The sequence below is a fragment of the Neovison vison genome, chromosome 1 (assembly GCF_020171115.1).
Source record: "Neovison vison isolate M4711 chromosome 1, ASM_NN_V1, whole genome shotgun sequence".
Classification (NCBI taxonomy): Eukaryota; Metazoa; Chordata; class Mammalia; order Carnivora; family Mustelidae; genus Neogale; species Neogale vison.
In genome coordinates this window covers 252615018-252635161 of record NC_058091.1, presented here as the reverse complement: position 1 = coordinate 252635161, position 20144 = coordinate 252615018, and the positions used below count along the sequence as shown (strand labels likewise).

General features: G+C 51.4%; 1 protein-coding gene across 2 annotated transcripts in view; it reads left to right on the top strand.

Annotated features, from left to right (window-relative positions):
• CPLX2 (complexin 2) overlaps nt 1-19868 on the top strand; it is an 81770-nt gene extending 61902 nt beyond the window's left edge. The window contains exons 1-4 of one of the 2 annotated variants that reach the window (XM_044229232.1): nt 7134-7269; nt 14400-14519; nt 14663-14838; nt 15602-19868. In XM_044229232.1, coding sequence (XP_044085167.1) covers nt 14489-14519; nt 14663-14838; nt 15602-15799 — 405 coding nt within the window. In that variant the 5' untranslated portion in view covers nt 7134-7269; nt 14400-14488 and the 3' untranslated portion in view covers nt 15800-19868. Of the gene's footprint in view, nt 1-7133; nt 7270-14399; nt 14520-14662; nt 14839-15601 lie in introns of those variants that run through there. The other variant, XM_044229239.1, reaches the window with a different exon arrangement.
• Nucleotides 19869-20144: the final 276 nt, after the last annotated feature.

Sequence of the window (20144 nt, the reverse complement as noted above, 5' to 3'; positions counted from 1 at the left end):
TAAACTCAAGGAAATCGTGAGGCAGAGTTCTCTGACCAAGATCAGAAAAGGGAGGTTTTGTCTAATGGTCCCACTGCCCCAAACGCCAGAGGTAAACCCCACCTTACTAAGGTTCCAGAGGGGAAGAGAATCAATGCTTGCTGAGGCTCAGCTGATGTTTCATAATCCGTGTCTTTATGTGAGCCCTGGGAGGGCGGGATCATCCTCCCACTTTCACAGAGGAGAAAACTGAGTCTCAAAGAAAAGTCACACCATCTGGCTTAGGGGGTGGGGCAGGGCAGAGGGCTGCTGAGCTTGAACCCCATCTCTGTGTGGCTGGAGCCTGAGATGACTTGCCCACCACCCCCACCCAGGAGGCAGCCACCTTGTCCTTTCCCTGCTTTGGGCTTCCAATCCCATCTGCCTTGCAAGCTGTGTATTTCATTCTGCTCCCCAGAGCTGCCTGTTCCCTAAGACAGCACTTAGCGTGTTGTATTGTCGTCAACTGTTTACGGCCATGTCTCTCCTGCGTCTGCTTCTGAGCGCTTCCCATCGGAGGCTCCAATCTGAAAGGCTCTTGAGTATGTGAACGGTCTGCACGATATCCCTCTATGGAGTAGATGCATCCCGCGCTGTGGACTGACGAGGGGAAGAGAAACTCTGAAACGTCCTATACATCTTTGTCTGCCTGGGAGAGTGCGTGGCGTGGGCTCTCCACACATATTTGATGAATGAATGAATGAGCAAAAAATACCTGCTGTGCGGGGCCGTGGTGCAGCTGGAAGGGCTGACGTCCCTAACATCCCTACAACAATGCTTGGCACGCGCACATGTTGTAAGAAGTGTGGAGCTGTTTTCTGAGTTGTGACTAAGAAGGAATACTTGCCTCAGAGTTAGGAGTTTCCTTAACCAGCTGTGTGGCATTAAAAAAAGTACTCTCCTTTTTCTAGGTCTCTGTTTCCCGCTTATAAATTAGGAACGCTGGGGTAGATGCATGGAAAGGTACCTTCCATTGCTGATTTCTTATGCATGTTTCATTTCCTCCCTTCACTCCACTCCCCGAGACACACACACACACACACACACACACACACACACACACGCCCATCAATCTCCAAATAGCTTTCTGCTATCTTTCGGCGTTCTCTCTCTCTCTTTCATTTCCTTGACCAGAAGCTCCATGAGCTTATTAACCTCTGTTGTCTTGTCCACGTTCCTCAAATATGAAACAGTAATAATGTCCCCTCCGATTCATTTTATCAAAGAGCAAGATCTGTTTTGTGGGCCAGGGTGTGCTGGTCCTAAATGGAAAGCAGAAGTCATTTCCAACTCACTTGCTCCATAAATGCAGGGGTTCTGCCAGCTGCCTTTGCACCAAGATGGAAAGAACATTTATCTTCACAAATGTAGGCGACACCGTGGAGGCAGCCCTGCAAGGGACAGGGGAAAAAGCCTTGCATTCCAAAAGGAGTGATGAGGCTGAAAAGGAAAAGTTCCTCCTAGAACAGAACAAAATCACACTCCAGGGTCACTTCCAACTCCCTGATTTCTAGGTGTTAAGATTCATGGAATTTAAAATCCTAGAGTTGTGAGTGAATGTGTGTAATTATTTGAATCTAAGCTTCTGTGAATCCTAAAATATTCTATGATTTCATGATTCAGTATTTTTTTTTCTATAAGACCACGGCCCAGAATCACATGAGTCTCAGATTTCAGTGGCCCAAAGGGTTTTTCAACTAGCAAGTGTATCCTAATCACCTGGGGGCTTTACTGATGCAAAGCCCTGGGATCCCATCTCAAAGATTTCGGTTCAATTCACATGGGAAGAGGCCCCCAAAATCTTTTTTAACAAATCTCCCACCCTAGAGGCTCTGAGCAAGAGTAGGCCACTCTTGGCTATACAGTGTTTAGAGAGCTTGTCATTCTAGAGCCTGTGTTTCTAAATGTTATCCTAGAAAGGTCTTTGCTTATGATTCTAGTATTCTGGCACTCTGTTATTCTGTTTTCATGTGCCTAAGAAAAGGATTCTAAGATATAAAAACTATCTTTCTGAGCATGGGCTTCACATGCGGAAGGGGAAAAGGGACCAAGTGTCACAAGGATGGAGGGACATTCTGGAAGGGGGACTTCCTGAGCATGGGGCAAACTCTGATGCTCCCCCTATTGTCCCTGAGCAAGTCCAGGGCTAGGACTCAGATGAGGAGGCTTGATGGGAGGCACTGTCTGGATCTGGGTTGACATAAGCATCTAGGATCATCAGGAAGAATTCCTGATGGAAAGGGTGATCCAACCACATCCTAGAGCAACAGAAGGGCTTAGAGGAGGGGAGGCAGAAGTCCCAGCAGAGAGTTAGAAAAAGAACTAGGCAAAAGAGGAATGATTTATCCCCAAAGCATCCTCCCTGGTGCCGGATGGTAGGGGAACCACAGACTGGTGTGGCAGACATGAAAATGTAAGGTTTCAGGAAATCTCAAGATGAGAGGGAGCTAACTGTGTGGGGATATCCCAGGGTACACCGCGTGGGCTGCAAGAGGACTGCTTTGACATGCTAATGAGTGCCTGGATCTGGGAGGGTGGGGATGGGATGAAGGGTGGCAGAGGACCTCTGCAGAGCTGGCAGGAGGATGCTGGGCTGGGGAGGGGCTCCAAGTTGGGGGCAGGGCTCTGGGATAGAGAGGGGCTCCTAAAGGGATTCCCACACACACACTCTGTGCCACACCAGTGAGTCAGGGTTCAGATGGGGAGCCGGGAACTCTCTTTCTGGGAAACAAAAGTGGATAACAGAGAATCCCAAAGTTTATACAGCTTCCCAGGTGGGGCTGAGCTAGCAGGTTGGGTTGCCAAGGGCCTTTCTAGTAGGAGGGAAAAAATGGAAAAGGAGGGATCAGTCACACTCAGTGACACATTTATGCCTGTGCAGTGGTGATGACACTCCTGGCTGCACACACACATACATCCCTTCTGTCCCAGCAATGACAGTGACACATGTGCCAGTCCACTGTGACACACACCTGCACCCTTGGCGCCAATGATGGCCCCATGTCATACTGATGGTAATACCCTATCCCCTCTGTCATCTCTCATTGACAGTGACACTTAGACATACACCATTGCACAGAAATGGTGACATGACTCGAGCCTTGGCAGCTGCCATAGTTAATGCCACTCTGCGTGCTTGTACCCTGCACAAGATGCCCAGCTGCCGGCGATAACTATGCCAGACACCCAACCCACCATACCATGCCAGTAACACATTCCACCATACGGACAGCCTGATTGGCTTTACACCTGGTGATACACCCATGTCAGGGATGCTCTGCATCGGGAGGGAGACATCCCGCATGCTGAGAATCACACGGCAACAGACTTACACCTGCCCAATGAGCACCTGCGTCCCTCCACGTGGACCCGACTGCCCCCTGCATGGCCCTGCCCCGGTGGGCACACATGCACACGCCCCACTGCACACCGATGGGTTTACCGTCACACTGCCACTCATGGTGAAGGAGACAGACTCACATCCTGACCATGGCACCCTAGCCATTATCAGTGACAAGAAGGGAGGCACTCATCCGATGAGCAAGGTAGCCAGAAGCCCTTTCCTGTGCACCACCCCCACAGTTCTGTTTCTGCCTCTGGCACACAGGCCACCACTTCAAACCAAGACCAACTCTGCCCCTCCAGGCTCAAGGTAGAATGGCAGGTTGTGGAGTCCGTGTCAGGAGCATTCTGAGGCGTCCCTGCGTCCCCCAGCGTCACTCCCAGCTGAGGTCAGCCCAGCCAGCAGGCTCTTCTTCACATCCCGCATTGCATCCACAGTGCCCTCTGGACCAAGGCAACTGCAGCGCAGAAATGGTCTGACCTTTGGACAAACGCCATTCTCACTGATCACCACATTTATGGGCTCTGACAGTTGTCATTCTTCACACACTGTTCCTCGATCCTCACACAAAGTATTGACATTAGCTCTCTTGATTGGTTTCCTAGTGAACATTCAAGGCATGTACATATAATTTTAAAAATCTGTTCAAATCTGGCCCCCGGTCCCAGACCACAGAGCTTATAAATAAAAGTGGAGATTCAGCCCGAGCCAGGGTAAGACATCTTTAGCAGAGCCACATCTATATTTTACCAGGTGACTCTTACAAGCTGTCTACAGAGCAGGCTGGCTAGGGGAGGGGGGACTCACAGCCACTGGATTAGAGATGCAGGAGATGAAGGAGATGCTGACAACCCACATGACATGAGGACCCCAATCTGGGTGTGAATTCAAGGCAGGCTTTTGGTTTTGTTTTTTTTTTTTTTTTTAGAATCTGGAGAACAGGGAAGATGATAAATGTCAACGTAGGAAAAAAAAAATCTGCAGAGCAAAAGTTACATTTTCATAGGCTGTGGGATGTGTCAGAAGAGAAGCAGCCCAGGGGGGTGAAAGGACCCCAGAGCTCAGCATCAGGCAGGCCTGGGCTGGAATTCTGGCTATGCCAAAGACTCACTGTATCTCCCAGGGGTTCGACTTCCCCATCTTGGAAACAGGTTTGTGTGAACTAAAGGAGAGAATGTAATTTATGCAAAGCACCAAACTAAGCACCTTAGACATAATGGGGGCCTAATGGTTGCTATGATTAGTAGTGTTATAATCACTAGGAAATGGCTAAAATATTTAGTGACTTTTCTACATGGACATTATTTAGGAACCATGTCTAGGCTGGCAAGAGTGAACAGGGAGCAAGTACTCAGGTCTCTACCATCTTTCTTCAAAGGAAAGCATCAGTGGCTACAGTGCCCTGATTTACCCCTAATCATTCAACAGGATGAAGTCAACAAGGCTTGACAGAGTTGTCCTTTTATTCACCAGTAAGATTTTCTGCAGCTAGACATGATTCATGTCAGCTCATACAATTTTTTATAGACTCACAGAAGGTTGAGTTCAAAGGGGGCATTAGCTGTCACCTGCCACCCAGCTGTCATTTTTCCAGGGGATGGGGAACTCACTACCTAATATGAGGCAGTCCATTCTATGGCTGGACAACTCCAATTGAGAGAAGATTCTTTCTCATAGAGTTTCTGTCTGCCTCCCTTTACCTTTCCCCTGTTGCTCCAATTCTATCTTCAGGGCTGGTAAAAACAAGAGTACTCCTCTTTCCTTGCAGCAGTCATTCATTCATCCAACAAGCATTTCCTTAGCACCAGCTCTTTCAGGCATCATGCTAAGTGCTGGAATTACAAACTGAGCAAGGCCTGCCCCTTCAGCATCTTCTCCTCCAGATGAAACATCTTCAAATCCTTCAACTCTCCCTCATTTGACCTGATTTTCAGACACCCACCGTCAAACCACCCTTTTCTTCTAAACATACACAAGCTTATCAAATCCATCTTAAAGTACGTTATCCAGAACTGAGCTCAGTATTTTTCTGAAAGATGGCTGGATTTTTAGCCCAGCTTGGTTGATGTTCATGTTAAAGATAATGCCCATTGTGGAAAAACCCCAATTGTAACTAGAGTGCTGCCAGCCAGGTCCCATTCACTGAGCTTCTGTTCTAGAAGAACAGGGAGAAAGGAGGGAGAAGGAGAGAGAGGAGGAGGACTGTGAGTCTTGAAATGGCATGATGTCAGATCTCCCTGCCCAGATCTCCCCTCAGGCATTAGTGGCAAGTCTAAGTCACTCTAATCAAACAGCCTCCCCTCTGCCCCTCCTCCATGAGTGTCTGCCTCAGGAAAGGGAAGAAAAATTAAAAATAAGCATGCTCATGGCCCAACACAGTGTTAAACAGAACTCAGCCACAAATAAAGGGTCTCCCCTATACCAAGCCCCATAGCCTGTAAGGGGAGAACAGAGATGAGCCATAGAAGAGGACAGGCAAGGAGGGTGGTTCTACCAATGGCCTCTGACCTGTGGAGGTCCCTCACTTTGAGGTCTCTGCTGTGAACTTGTGCAAAGGAACAGTCCCCTCCTTTTGGAACAAAATCATACCTCCTTCCTCTCCCAATCCTGTCCCTCTGCAGCTCTTGCAGCTCCCTCCTGGAAGGAAGCCATCCCCTTACAGAAGAAGAAGTCATCTTCACTCTGACATAACCTTGACTGATGCATAAACTCCTGCAAATCTTTCAAAGGCCCCTCCTTTCCTAAGCCATTTTCTTACACATTGGTCTGGATTAAAGGAAGTGTTTTAGAGCCAAAAGATGGCAGGCAGAATAGAGAGGTTCATTAGGAGACAGTAATAAAGTGAGAAATGAATGTGAAAGGAGGAGGAAGGTCCTGGGGGGTGGGGATAGATGTTGCCCTGCCTCTTGGAGGACCCTTTTCTTACCTGGCCATACAAAAGAAAAACATAGGCTTCTAGAATAAAGTTGGCCAAAGGATTCCTAATTCTTCACAGGATATCAGATCTACAAGGCATTGGCAAGTGAATTTTACACTGAATTCTGCAGCAGCCTTCTTCCTCTGGGTCCACATGAAGGATTCCTTATCCCCTTTTGGGGCTTTACCCACATGATCCATCAGTGTTTCTTGAGTACTCCTGTGCCAGGACATGGTGCTAAGGGGCTGTAAAGATGTTCTGAGGGTGGACCTGTCCTACAGGAGCTCACAGGCAAAGACAAGCAAATAGAGGAAGAAAAGCCTCTGAAACAGGAGTGTGTTTAGGGGTGACAAAAGTCCTGAGAAGAGAGTGACGAATTCTTTCTCCAAATCAGGAGGGCTTTACTGAGCAGGTGATCTTTGAGCTTTGCTTTAAAGAACCCTCCATCCTCCCCTCAGCGCATTGATCAAGAAGCTTGTGGTCTTAAGAGCTCTGGCCAGGACAGGTGGCTGCAGGGGGTGTGGGGGGGGTAGTGGCAGAGGGATGTCTTGGGGGGGCGGGGACAGCGAAAGGTGGAGGGGGAAGGGGACTGGAGAGAGAAAAGAGATGGGCTAAGAAGGAAGAATGGGAAAGGGAGAGGGGAAGGGGGAGGAGGAAGAGAGAAGAGAAAGGGAGGAGGTAGGGGGGAGAAGAAAAGAAGAGGGAAGAAGAGGGAGAGGCAGAGGAAAGAGGGAGAGCGAGAGGGAGAGAGAGAGAGAGAGAGAGAGAGATTTGAATTTCCCATCTGGAAGGGGAGCGGTAGCACGTCAGGGCCTGGCTGAGGGGTGTGATTGGAGGGCGCCTCCGGCAGCCGCCCGCGGCAGGAGCCGCGGCCCCAGCTCGCCTGGTGGAGTTGCACGAGGCGGCGGCGGGAGCTGGAATAGCAGAAGAACTGCCTCGCTGAGTACGCCCGGAGCCCTGCAGTGGCTCAGACGGTTTCGTGGACCGCCAGGTCGGTGCTGACCACGGGCCGGGAGGGCGGAGCCGGGCTGTGGGCAACAGGGTCCCTGCTGTCCCGGCTCTGCAGCTGTGAGGCTGCAGGGCAGCCTGGGAGGCTGGGGAGTACGGCTTTCGAGGGGACAGCTCCCCAAGACTGGCCGGGAGCCGGAAAGGGCGGCTGCACGGCAGCATTTGAGACCCTCCTGGGCGCGCTCGCCGTGGTGCTGAAAGGACAGCTCCCCGCGAGGGTGAAAGCGAGCAGGCAGAGGAATGGGAGTGAAGCCGGAGCAAACTGGGAAGGAGGAGTGGGCCCCGACCCGGAGACCTCCCGGCAGAAGCCCGAAACAGCCTGGCTCGCGGGGAGCCAGGACCGCCTCGAGGGCGGCGGGAGACTCAAGTCTGAACCTAGAGAACAACTTCGAGTTCATGGGGTTGAGGGTGGGGGTACGTCGATCTAAGCTACTTCAGGCTGTGCTTAACCTGGAACCCTCCAGAGCCCTCTTCGCTCGGGAGGAGGGAGCCTCCCCCGAAGGGGTTCCGGCTCCCCGAGTGAGTCAGAGGGCGCCGGCAAGGGGGAGGGCAGCCGAAGGTGGAGGGGAGGAAAGCCTCAAACGTCGATTGGAGGTGAGGGACCAAGGGGACCATTTGTCCTCGGAGGAGGAGGAGCCGAGGTCTGGCTAGCGCACGTTCTCTGCCCGGGGTCATTAGTTACCGTCCCATCTGAGGCCCTCGCGGGCCCCACTCTGCCCCCTACCCCATCAAAGTTTGATACCAGGCTGGGTCTTGGGGTTGGAGCTTTGTGTGTTGGGGGAGGGGCGCTCTCAGTGGCCAACCGCGAGCTCCAGGGCAGAGCTGCTGGCTGTGCTGGTCTCCCCAGGAGACCGGGAGAGGGGTGCCTGGACTCCTATCCTTTACTGCGGGGGAACCAAGAAGCCCCCGCCACTTCTGCTTTTCTGAGGAAGCCGATTCCCTACCCCCTCCCATCCCCCACTGCTCCTTCCCCTCCCCCAGGGCTTCTCCTTTCCAGGGCGTAGAGTGGGGGTGGGGTGGGGGATAAAGGGACATCCCCTGTCTGTGCCACCGCCATTAGCGTTAGGGTCCCCTGTGAAAAGGAAATGAGTGTTGGGCTGAGTTGCGGTGAATATAGCCTGGACTTGAGCCATAAGAACAGAAAAACAGCTACAAGGACAAACACTGCAGGTGCCCGAATCTGCTTGTCGGATGGCGGGGCCCAGTCCCGAAACCGCTTGGGGCTCAGAAGGCCAAGCCTGAAGGAGGTACCTCCGCTGCCTTCAGGTTGGGACAGGCTGGAGGAAGTCGGGGAGGGAAAGCTGAAGATGTATCCTAGGTTCTGGATGCGCTAATGGCAGAGAAACGTGCTGCAGCAGCACCCCTCTCTCTTCCCCTCTTTGTCTCCCCTCCCCCAGCCCAGCATCACAACCACCACCACCCCACAACCATCACCACCACCACCACCACCCTTCCCGCGCAGGAATAGACCAAGGTTTCCCGCAGAACCGCTGAGGAGCGCCTCCTGGCGGTCTGGCCCAAATCCTCAACAGCATGCAACCTGCCCGACCTCAGCACTCCTACAGGCATATGGCAAAATATCTACACACACGCCTGCACACACGCTCACGCAGACTCACACGATGCCGAAGTTCAGAGCTAGACACGCAGGATCACACTCTGAATGCATATACTCACATACTCGCTGGCACACATTAAATTCAACACAGCAAATATGTCATGAGGCTCTACCATGAGCCAGGAGACGTTATGGACTCTGGGATAAGGGAAATGAACAAGATATAAGCCCTGCCCTGAAAGGAACTCAGAGTGATCAGGAAGGGAAAGACAGAAGGGAAAGACATAGCTGGAGAGAGTGCATGAGCTGCAGGCAGGCCAGGCTGCTCTAGAAAGTACCGTGGGTCTCAGAAAAGGAAGACACCAGCACATCTCACCCAGGAGATCTGGGATGTTTTACAGAGGGAGTAATGTTTGAGAGGGAGCTTTGAAAATTAATATTGCTGTTGCTGCTTTAACAGTGATGATGACGATGATGATGATGACAGCTAATATGTACTGTGCACCTACTGTGTGCCAAGCACTCAGCAGAGCACTTTATTTGTTTATCTCATTTAATGCTCACAACATGCCTTGGGTATTATCGTCTCCATTTTACAGATGAGAAAAGATTAAACAACTTGCTCAAGGTCGCTTAGTAAGTAGTGAAGCTAGGATTTGAACTGGCAGAGAGGAGGTTAAGAGGCTCCCAGGCTGTAAAAACAGCAGGAACAAATGCCCAGTGGTTTTCAAATAGAATATGTGTTCAGGTATAGCTGAAGCAGAGTCACATGCAAGGGATGGGAAAGGAACAGCAAAGCAGGCAGGTGCTAGACTGTGCAGGACTTGAAGGTCAGCACAAGGACTGTGGTCAGTTTAACAAGGCCGTGGCAAACCACTGCAGGGTGTGTTTGATGAGCAGATCTGCCCGTCAGGAAGACTAATTGGACAGCCATGTGGAGGACGGATGAGAGCTGAGGGAGGTACAGACGTAGAGATTATGCACCAATCCAGAACCTCGAGGCCCTGAAGTAGCCGTAGCAGAAGCCGTAGCAGAAGCCATAGCAGTAGCCGTAGCAGAAGAGGGTACAGATGCAGAAGGCCTCCAGACTTTTTTCTCAGCACTCCATCCCAGTTTTAATTCACCAATTCCTTGTGTAGTTTTTTGTCCAGTGTCTACCTCCCCAGCTCACTGAATACTGTGAGAGCAACCATGACTCCCATTTTCCCTACCACAGCCCAGCCTCCAGAACAGCACCTGGCAGAGTAGATGCTCAGAGACTCACTCAGATGAGTGAGTGAGTGAGTGAATAAAGAAATCACTGACTCCAGAGTTTTCAGCTGAGGCAACTGGAACAAGGCACACTAGAAGAAAAAATGGTTGAATAAGGGAAATAAGGGTGAGATTGATCTTTGGACAGATTGAATCTGAGATTATCCTTGTGACAATATCCAGCAGAGATTTAAAAGTGCAAGTGGTGGAGAAGAGTGTCTGTGAATAAAGAAGGGCACAAATCAATAGGGTTAGGTGATATTCCCAAGGGAAACAGTGGGGGAAGGAGGCACAGCAGGAGAAGGAAGAGGGAGAGAGATAACTTGGGGAACATCTACATTTTAAAGGAAAGAGAGAGAAGACTTGTCTGAGAAGGAGGCTTGAAGACCACAGGAGTGCTCTGTCATAGAATTCAGGAGATCCAAGAAGAGGGCTGAAAAATAGAGGGATGGGGAAAGAATAGAGGTCATCATCAACATCTGATGCTACAGAGGGATGGGAAAACGCTCCAGGAGGAGCATCTGGGAGGCCTCTGGTGGCTCTGATGAGGGCAATTTTGGTGGCAGTGAACAGGCAGTGGATCTCTGCTCTCACAGAGCTGCAGGGCTGACCCGGAGGTGAAGGAGTGGAGAAACCAAGTGGAGACCCCTTCATCACAAAGGTAGAGGGCAGAGAGGAAGGGAAAAGTGGTTCAGAGCAGAAGCTGGAGAAGCAAAGGGATAAAGAGACCCATAGAGAAGAGACTGAGGATGTGAAGAAGAGGGAACATGAAAGCCTGAAGGAGAGAAGATCTGCAGCTCAGGCAGATAGATTAACTTCAGGAGGAAGGAGGGGGACCTCATCTTCAGAAACTAGGAAGGAAGGTTGCAGGAGCTCATACCACCTGGGATCAATCATTTTGATAACAGTCACCATTTACCAAGCCCCCCCCCACCATGTGCCAAAGGCATAGTATACACTATTTCAACCTTTCAAAGGGGTATTGTATTCCTCATTGCATGAGGGAGGGAGGTTAAGACAATTACTCACCATCACAGAGCTAAAAAGTAGCAGATTCAGGATCAGAGTCAGGTATGCCTGACCCAGAGCCCACCAGCCTTCCAATGCACCACATGAAGTGGGAGCGAAGTCATCTGTTGAAGGGGATAGGGGAGGAGGACATTGGGCATTGAGAAATTGGTTAAGGAAGCCTCAACAAGATGAACAAGAAATTACTTGAGAGCTAAGAGAGCCATGCTGGGAGTGGGCAGCAGGACTCTGGGGTGGACCCAAGAAGCTACTAAATCCCAGCAGGCTACAAGGGGGGGCACCTCGAGCGACAGGGATATAAGTATCCAGAAGACTCAGCCCTCACTGAGTAGATGTACTTTGCATATTGCGGGGTGGGGAGGGGTGGTAATCAAAGTTCCTTGAATGGATGCTTAGAAGCAGAAGAGTCCAAAGAAGGAGATGATGTTGTGATAGACAGATGGCATGTTGACTTTGAATGGTGCCATGGGATATCCAGAGGGAGGTGTTCAAGAGGAAGGCAAGTGTACTTCTTGACTCATTTATTGCCTATTTCCCTACACACACACACACACACACACACACACACACACTCACTCACTGAGTTCACATACTCCAAAATGTAATCTGCATGGGGGCAGGACTTTGTCTGTCTTGTTCACTCTTAAAACCCCAGTACCTAACACACTGCCTAGTACATAGTAGATGCGTAACTGAAACTTGTTGGATAAATGAATATAGGGGTCTGAGAGCCCATAGATGTCTAGGTATCATTAAAGGATGAGTCCTCCTAGGGAAACTTTAGAGAGGAAAAAGAGGCACAGGCTAAAGTCAGGGTCCTAGAGAAAACACTTACTGAAAAAAGGAAAGGAACAACAGGAGGCTGCAAAACTGGGGTGGGGAGGGAAGAGGGAGCAGTAGGAGAGGAGGGAGTATGGTAGCAGATGGAGGAGAGGAAAGAACTAAGTCACAGAACCAAGACAGAAGAAGGATTTGAGGACACAGTTGGGTGGTTGGCAGTTCAATTGTTGCAGAATTGCTCCAACAGAACCACTGGGAAGGAGGCCCAGACGATCATCTGGTCCAGGAGAGAGACTTGCCAGAGCCACAAGTTAGGGATGAAGCTGGACCTAAAGCCCAGGTGCCCTGTGGACCAATTTGAGGCATCTCAAATTAGAGTCCCGTGTCCTCCAGCACCACCTGCCAATTCCTTAAGCTGCATGGAAACAGAGAGGAGGAACCCAGTAGTTCCTGAAATCATTTGATTATTAAATTGTTCATTTCCTGTTGTTAGAAATGTAGTCTCTTCGAAATGTTTTTGAATCAAGTGAAAACATCTTAATTGACTGAGCTGAGCTGCCTTTCAAACTCAGAATTCTGGGTCAGGGTGGGTTCTTTGCATTTCCTAGAAATCCCACTCCTTTTTTGCATGTCCTTATAAACATGCAGTCAGCAACGGCCCACACTAACTAGCAGCTGCTACACACCAGGCACTTGACCAGGATCTCCTCTTCTTCAAATATCAGTACAAGGGTAGGCTTAATACTCCTGTCACTGGTAGGGAGCACACTGCTTTCCCAGGGGGCAACAGCCCGGGAATGGTCAGAGCCTGGACTTCTAACCAGGTGTGTCTGATGCTAAAGCCCCTGGCAATGTTTTTCTACTCCATCATGACTTGCCCTCCTCCAAACAACCTGTCGGGTGGTATGATCATGTAGAAGTCCTCAAATAAACTCTCGGGCCCCATTTGATGGAAAGATCTCAGTCTGCTGATATATTTTCTCATTTTGAAAGAAATGAGGAAAATCCATCATCAACAAAAAGCCAGTGACCTTGAACTCAACCTGGTTGTGATATCCAGGCTGCTTCTCCGCCACTGTTTCCCTTTTTTCTCCTAGCAAATCATAAAGACCCCAAGGCTGTGCAGGCTCCCAGGCCCGGGGGAGGAGGCCTGGCCCCAGGTGACTACATCACACTTTGGATAGCTCAGGGATGCTCCCCTCCACACCAAAAAGGGATTTGTGGTGGCTTTGTCTATGGAAAAAAAACCATGAAACTGAATGGTGGAACTAGAAAGGAAACCTGAGTTACATCAGGGTTGAAATTTTCAGGGATTTGAAGGGAACAAAGTAGAAGGAGGTCAGTGGAGGAGGGAAGCTCCACCCCTACCCACTAACATTTGAATAGTTCCACTTCTATGTATTTTGCATATTGAGATTCCCACTATGATTTTATTTGGAGGAGGCACCTAGGGGCTCAGTGGGTTAAGCCTCTGCCTTCGGCTCAGGTCATGATCTCAGGGTCCTGGGATCGAGCCCCACATCGGGCTCTCTGTTCGGCTGGGAGCCTGTTTCTCCCTCTCTCTCTGCCTGCCTCTTTGCCTACTTGTGATCTCTCTCTCTCTCTCTCTGTCAAATAAATACATAAAATCTTAAAAAAAAAAAAAGATTTTATTTGGAGAAAAACTTCTCATGCCAAAAAAAAAGAACAATTAAAAATATAATAAAAACTGAAAATTGGTAATTGAGAGAGAAGGGGAGGACTAACATAAGCTGAGTGCTTATAAGGCCGGTGCTTGGTACTTTAAAGGTCCTAAGCCCCAAGATTATCATGTCTCCAACCTACCATGTGTAATTCAAAATAAAAATCAATATTAAGCTATAAAACACAAAAACTTACATGTTTGTTGCAATAAAAGTAACTTATTTCTCCATTTGTCTAATTTCAGAAGTCTGGATATGCTCATCCAAGCTGACTATTCTTTTTTTAACTGGCCTCTGATTTGCTGGGGCCCTAAGTGTGCTCATTCCATCTAGGGGTTGATCCAGTGGGCCAGGCAGAAATTTTCTCCAGTCTCCACAGTAGCGCTGGGAAAAGAGGCACCACCATTCTTTCATATAGTCAAGGAAACTGGGATTCAGGGGGTTCAGTAACTGGCTGAATGTCACATGGCAAACAAGAAATGAGGGAGGTATAAGAACCGAGCTCTGTCTGTCTGACTCCAAATTCCAGGTTCTTTCTAGCATTCCTGGGTTCCTTCTAGCACTCTTGGCTTCAACCAAATTAAAGCAATATGGTCAAGATGAAGGGTTTAGAATCCGAAGACATGTGACCACACATATGTGCCTGGCCTGCAGCAAGTACTCAGGAAATAGCCCCTTTCCATCTCCTTCCCATGGGTGCCAGGGCATCGGGTCCTGGCCTCAGCTGATGGAGCCTGGGGCCTGAACCAGGGCGAGGCTGCCATTTGTGTGAGCTGAGGCCTCTCCCATCTGATCCCCGACTCTACTCTACAGGTTGACACATCTCCCTGAGCCAGGCCTTGCCAGAAGCACTGCATGCAAACTTGACTGCGCACTAGGGCACACTAACTGGAACTGGCGTCATGGACTTCGTCATGAAGCAGGCCCTTGGAGGTGAGGCCCCAAGCCCATCACTCCTCACTCCCCGACCTGAGTCCCAACCCAGCTGGGAGGGACCCGCAGAGCACTAGGCCCCTCCATCCCCAGCCCTGACCCCCCTGACCCTACTTTCTCCCTCACCAACCCATCCACTCTAGGGGCCACCAAGGATATGGGGAAGATGCTGGGGGGAGAGGAGGAGAAGGACCCAGATGCACAGAAGAAGGAGGAGGAGCGACAGGAGGCTCTGCGACAGCAGGAAGAGGAGCGTAAGGCCAAGCATGCACGCATGGAGGCTGAGCGGGAGAAGGTCCGGCAGCAGATCCGAGACAAGGTCAGCACCTCCCAACTGCCTGGAGAGTAGAAGGCATGAAGGTCAAGCCGCCCCCCCTGCACTACCCCACCCTCCCCCAACTCTCCGCAAACCGCAGCTCCAACTTTAGACCTAGCTCCGAGCGCTGCTCTCCTAAGAGGGTAAAGTGAGTGTCACAGGCACAGCTCCCTGGAAGGAGTGTTTTGGGGCTTGAATAAGATAATGCCCTTGAGACGTGCTCCTAATGTTTGCGGCTGTGGTCCACAATCTTGTACCTGAGACATTGGAGACCGAATGTTTGCAATCCAGAATTTGGGAATTTTAGGAAAATACCGTAGTGCCTGAGGACCTGTTACCTTTGCACCTCACTCTCAGTGGGTTTGCAGCTGTCACCCTCGGCCAAACAGTTCAGTATATGAGTCTAGTCTCACCACTGCAAAAAATCAAGGCTGTAAGTAGCCTCCCATGAGCTCAGATCAAGTTTTGTCATGCAAACATAAGGAAGGACATTCATATGTCAAATCTTGGGGGATTTCAGAAGAGCAGAGAAGTTACTAGGGGCAGGTATTAATTTTAAAGGAAACCCCATGCACGGACGCTTACGGAGCACCTGTTAAAAACAGGCACAACCCCATAAGGAAGGCATCCTTATCCCTTTTATAGATGAGAGGACTGAGGTTTGGGGAGTCTCCAGGAGTGGCCCAGCTGAGCCTGCATGACCTTGAGACCCACCCAGCCCTCTTCTTGCCCCATTCATGCTCATGTCTGCCCTCCTCCTCCCCAGTATGGGCTGAAGAAGAAGGAAGAGAAGGAGGCAGAGGAGAAGGCCGCCCTGGAGCAGCCCTGTGAGGGGAGCCTGACCCGGCCCAAGAAGGCTATCCCTGCAGGCTGTGGGGATGAAGAGGAGGAAGAGGAGGAGAGCATCCTGGACACGGTGCTCAAATATCTCCCGGGGCCACTGCAGGACATGTTCAAGAAGTAACCGGCCCTCCTGCCCTGTTCCCACTCCACTTGTTCCTTTTTTTGTTTTGGTTTTGGTTTTGGTTTTTTTTTTTGGTTCTTTCTTTTCTTTTTACTCAGTTAAGTCTCAGTTCTGAAGGGGAAAACCTCAATTGACCTCTGCCCCCCTTCCCCGGCCAGGGACTCCTCCCTCTCAGCACTCCCTCACACCCCCTTCATCCCGGGGTATCCAGCCCCCACCTCACTTCAAGTTGCTTGAAAAAGGGAACACAGCTTCCCCCCCCCCCAAGAAGGGGGCATTGAACCCAGTGTCAGAGGTACTGAGGGCCCCCTCCGGAAGGAAGCCTAAGGTCTATGCTAGTGTGGTAACCCCCATACATTCCTTCATGCACCCCACTGCCAGGAGGACCATTGTCCCCAGCCAGCCAAAGTAATAACACATTCCAACCCTGCCCAGCATGCTGACCTTTGGCCTCTGACCCACAGTGGGCCTCCAGGTCAGGGCAGGGGTGTTGAGTGGCCTGGCTCTGAGGAAGGGAGTCAGGATAAGCCTGCCCTGTGAGGGCCCAGCCTGAGAGGCCCTGCTGTATTCTGGCCAGGCCTAGGTCTTGGCAGAAGGCTGGGGCTCTCCTCTCCTTCCCCTGAGATGGCACCCAACCCAGGATCACTCCTCTCCCAACCCCACCTGAAGAGGCATAGCCCCTGCCAAGCCAGTCCCTCCAAATGGATCCTCTTTGGACTTTAACTGATCTGTGGAGAGGACCCAGGGTAGAGCAGCCCCTTGTTTCCCCCTCTTCCACTTGGGTCCTGGGGCCCCACTGCCAGGCTGGGTCCAGTTTGCCCAGCCAAGGGGCTACCCAGGCCCCCCCAGAAAATACTTGGAGCCATTGGGCAGCGGTGGCCCATGCCATGGGACCCCACCATTGGTACAGCCAAGCTGCCCCCAGTCCTATTCACCCCTCTTCCCACCCTATCCTGTCCATGTGCTTCCAGGGCCCCATGGTCCCCAGGAGGACCTTTCCTGGCCAAAGCCCCAAGGCTTTGGGGAGATGCCAGTTCCCACTTGACAGAGGCATCTGTCCATTCATTTCATTGGCCAAGAACAAACTCTCCTCTGGGATGTGTGAAAATGACATTTGTTCCCCCTCCAACCCCAAACTGTCAAGGCCTCCTGCTCAGTCAGTTGTGTAAGAATGGGGGGGCCAAGGAGCAAATGAAAGAGGAAAGTGTGTGTCCATGCACACATGAGTGTGTGTGGCAGAGACTGCATCAGCAACTGTGTGTCCTAAGATTGTACCTATAGGTGTGTTGTTACAGTGTATGTATGTCTTGAGATTGTGTGTGTATGTTAATCACATCCCTGTGTTAGATAAGGATCGTGTGTGGGAGGCAGCCTTGTGTACGTGGGCTCATTTGAGGGGGTGTGTATGGATGGAGACTGTGTCGTATCTGTTTTCTAGCCATCTTGTATGTGTGGTAGGGTTTGCACATGTCAGCTTGGCATGTGTTTGGGGAGAAGGGTATGTGTTAGATGTGGTGGAAGTATGTGTTTGAGAGAATGTCAGATGTGCTGATACTGTCGTGTGCACGTGTGTGGCTCTGAATAGGCAGTTGGATGCAGAATGCATGCTGGGGGAGAAAAAACATAGGTAAGATGCTCCCCTCTTGGCCCCAAAACCATTGGTCACAGGTGGCCACATCCAACAGGAGACCTTGTCCTTGGCCTAGAGTCCTCCCACCCTTGGGGGGCTCCTGCCTGAGGTCCTCAGAAGCCCACTGGGACTGACCCTGGCAGAGCCCCAAGAAGCCATGCTGGGCCCCCACCAGGGCCAACCCCAAAAGCAGGGCCCAGGGAGGGGGCGACTTGCCTGCCCCTGAAGCTCCTGCCCCATTGACCCCAGTTTGCATTCTGCAGGTTTTCCATGTTAGTGGATTTATGCTTTTATTTCAGAGAGAGACACGTGTCTTCTCTGTCCGTTTCCAATAGTTAAAGCCATATCAGTTAGACTGCAATACTTTAAAGACGAGACAAAACAATCCGTATGTTTAGGGAACCAGAAAAATTCCCTGGTCTGTCCCTTCTCCATGGAGCAGGGCTCCAGCAGCTCCAGCTCCCTGGATTTGCCCTTCTTCCCCGCCCCCGGCCCCTCCCCTGTGCCCCTGTGTCCTGCCCCCCATCCAGGGGGCCTGTGTCTGTGCCTGTGTCTGTGATGGGGAGCCACCTCGCACCCCTATTGTCTGCTTGTCTGTGTCTCTTTTCCTGGGCAGGATGGTCATTCTCTAGAGCCCTCGGGGTCCTGGGACAGACATAGGCAGGGCCCAGTCCAGGGGCCCCAGGCCTCCCCAGACCCTGTCTGTGAGCCCCACCTAGACACAGATGTGGATCCCAAGTGTTCAAAAACGTCCCCTCCTTGACAGGGGCCCATAGATCTCAAAGGTAGTGCCAGGACACAGAGAGTGCCACATGGGCAGCAGAGACCAAGGCCCAGGAAGCTTCAGGTAAGGACAGGAACCCAGCCATGTCAGATATCCTGGGACCCTCAGAGGATGTCCCTGGTGGTCTCCACAGCCCCTCTGTACCTCCAGAGCTGGCTCAGGGTTTTCTCCATATAAGAGTACCCTCCAGGGTGGCTGGATTAGTCTGAGGTATGGCCTAGACTCCTCCAGACTCCTCAGGCCTACTCCTGAGAAGCAGGACTAGAGGACTTCCTGGAGGTGATAGCAAGGGAGGAGTTCAGCGTGGGGCAAACCTGCCTCCAACCACTGCCAGGGGATCACTGTCAGATCCAGGGGGACATGATGACTATCATTCCTCATAGAGACCTAACTGTGGGAAGAAGCTAACGTGTGACCCAGTGAAGATGTTGTGTGCAACACACACATGTGGAGGGAGAGGGGGAACAAGACATGTGTGGGGTGTGCTCTGGCAGGGAAGGGATGTTCACAAGAGGTACCTGGGGTGGGAGGTGTGTGTGATCCACCGGATGGGAGGGGGATGGGTGTGCCACACATAAGTGGGACAGTGGTGCCTGTGATACACTTAGGAGGCTGGGATGGGGAGGGAGAAGTCCCAGAATTCAGTGCACACTTAAAACATATCAGGGAGACACTCTCCAGCTAGGAAACTAAGAAGGAGCGATCATTTGTATATGGTGAAAACAATGAGATGCAAGGGAGTGGGCAGCACCTGCGGTGGGCATGCGTGGTTGCCAGGGAAGACCACGGCCAGACTTGCGTGCCTGGGAGCTCACCAGCAGAGATGAGGGAGAATTCTTCTCTGGATCACCCATGCTGGGTGCGGGCAGTGAGCCAGGACTTGCACACATGGGCAGCCTCGGCTCCTGGAAGGTATCTTTACCAGCAAAACCGTGTTGGGTCCCCCCAAAGGCAAGCAGGAAGTCAATAGACCCTCTTAAGTAGGGGTATGTGTGTGTGTGAGAGAGACAGACAGAGAGGGAGGTAAGCAGCAGGGGAAGAGGGAGAGAGAAACAGGGAACAGAAGTATTTCAGAAACCCAGGTCGCTCTCAGGTGGGACAGCTGGTGGGCAAAGAAGCTGTCTTACAGGCTCTGGCTAGAGGATATGGGCAGAACCCCAGCCCTGAGAACCCCCAGCACCTAGCTGGCAGAGTTTCCCGCCCTACCACCCAGCTGCTCCAACCTAGGGTCCTGCATGCCCTTGATGGGACAGGCAGCTGGGGATCAGATGGCTCAGGTGATATATGTCTCCCAGGCCTGAGGACATACCTTCCACACGTGTCCCCTACTCCCCTCCCTGCTCCGGCTGCCCTACTTCTTCCCTGGGGAGAGAATGGGAGGTGTTTGTGCTGGTCCTGGGGTGGGGGTTCTAGCGAGACTCCGGTGAGGACGACCATCCTGCTCTCACGGGGGAATCCCTTTCCCACATCTGTGCTGTGTCCTTGTTGCTCTGCTTTTTTTAAATGTGTCAGTGCCTGGGGGGAGGGGAGGGGCACCCCCTCATGCCCCCTGAATCTGACCAAAAGCCATGGCTGTTGCTCCCCCCTTTGTATGACGCAGATGCTAAGATGTACCAAACCAACCACGACAACAAAGAAAAGACCTTGTACAGCAACTCTTGGTCTGTCTGTCTTCTTCTGTCTGTTGGCATCACCAGGGCGACATAGGGCACCAGCTGAGGTGAGAGGGAGCTGAGCCACAGTGCTCAAGAGGCCCCAGAAACCCTTCCATTTTACCCACACTGCTAGCCGGGACACTGGAAATGACCCCAGAAATCAACTGAGGCTGGAGTCAAGGCTGACCCCAGAGATTCAGGGCCACTCACCTCTTGCCCTTCAAAGTCAGCTGTTCAACAAAGCCCTGGAGCTGGTGTCCCAACCTGGTCACAGCA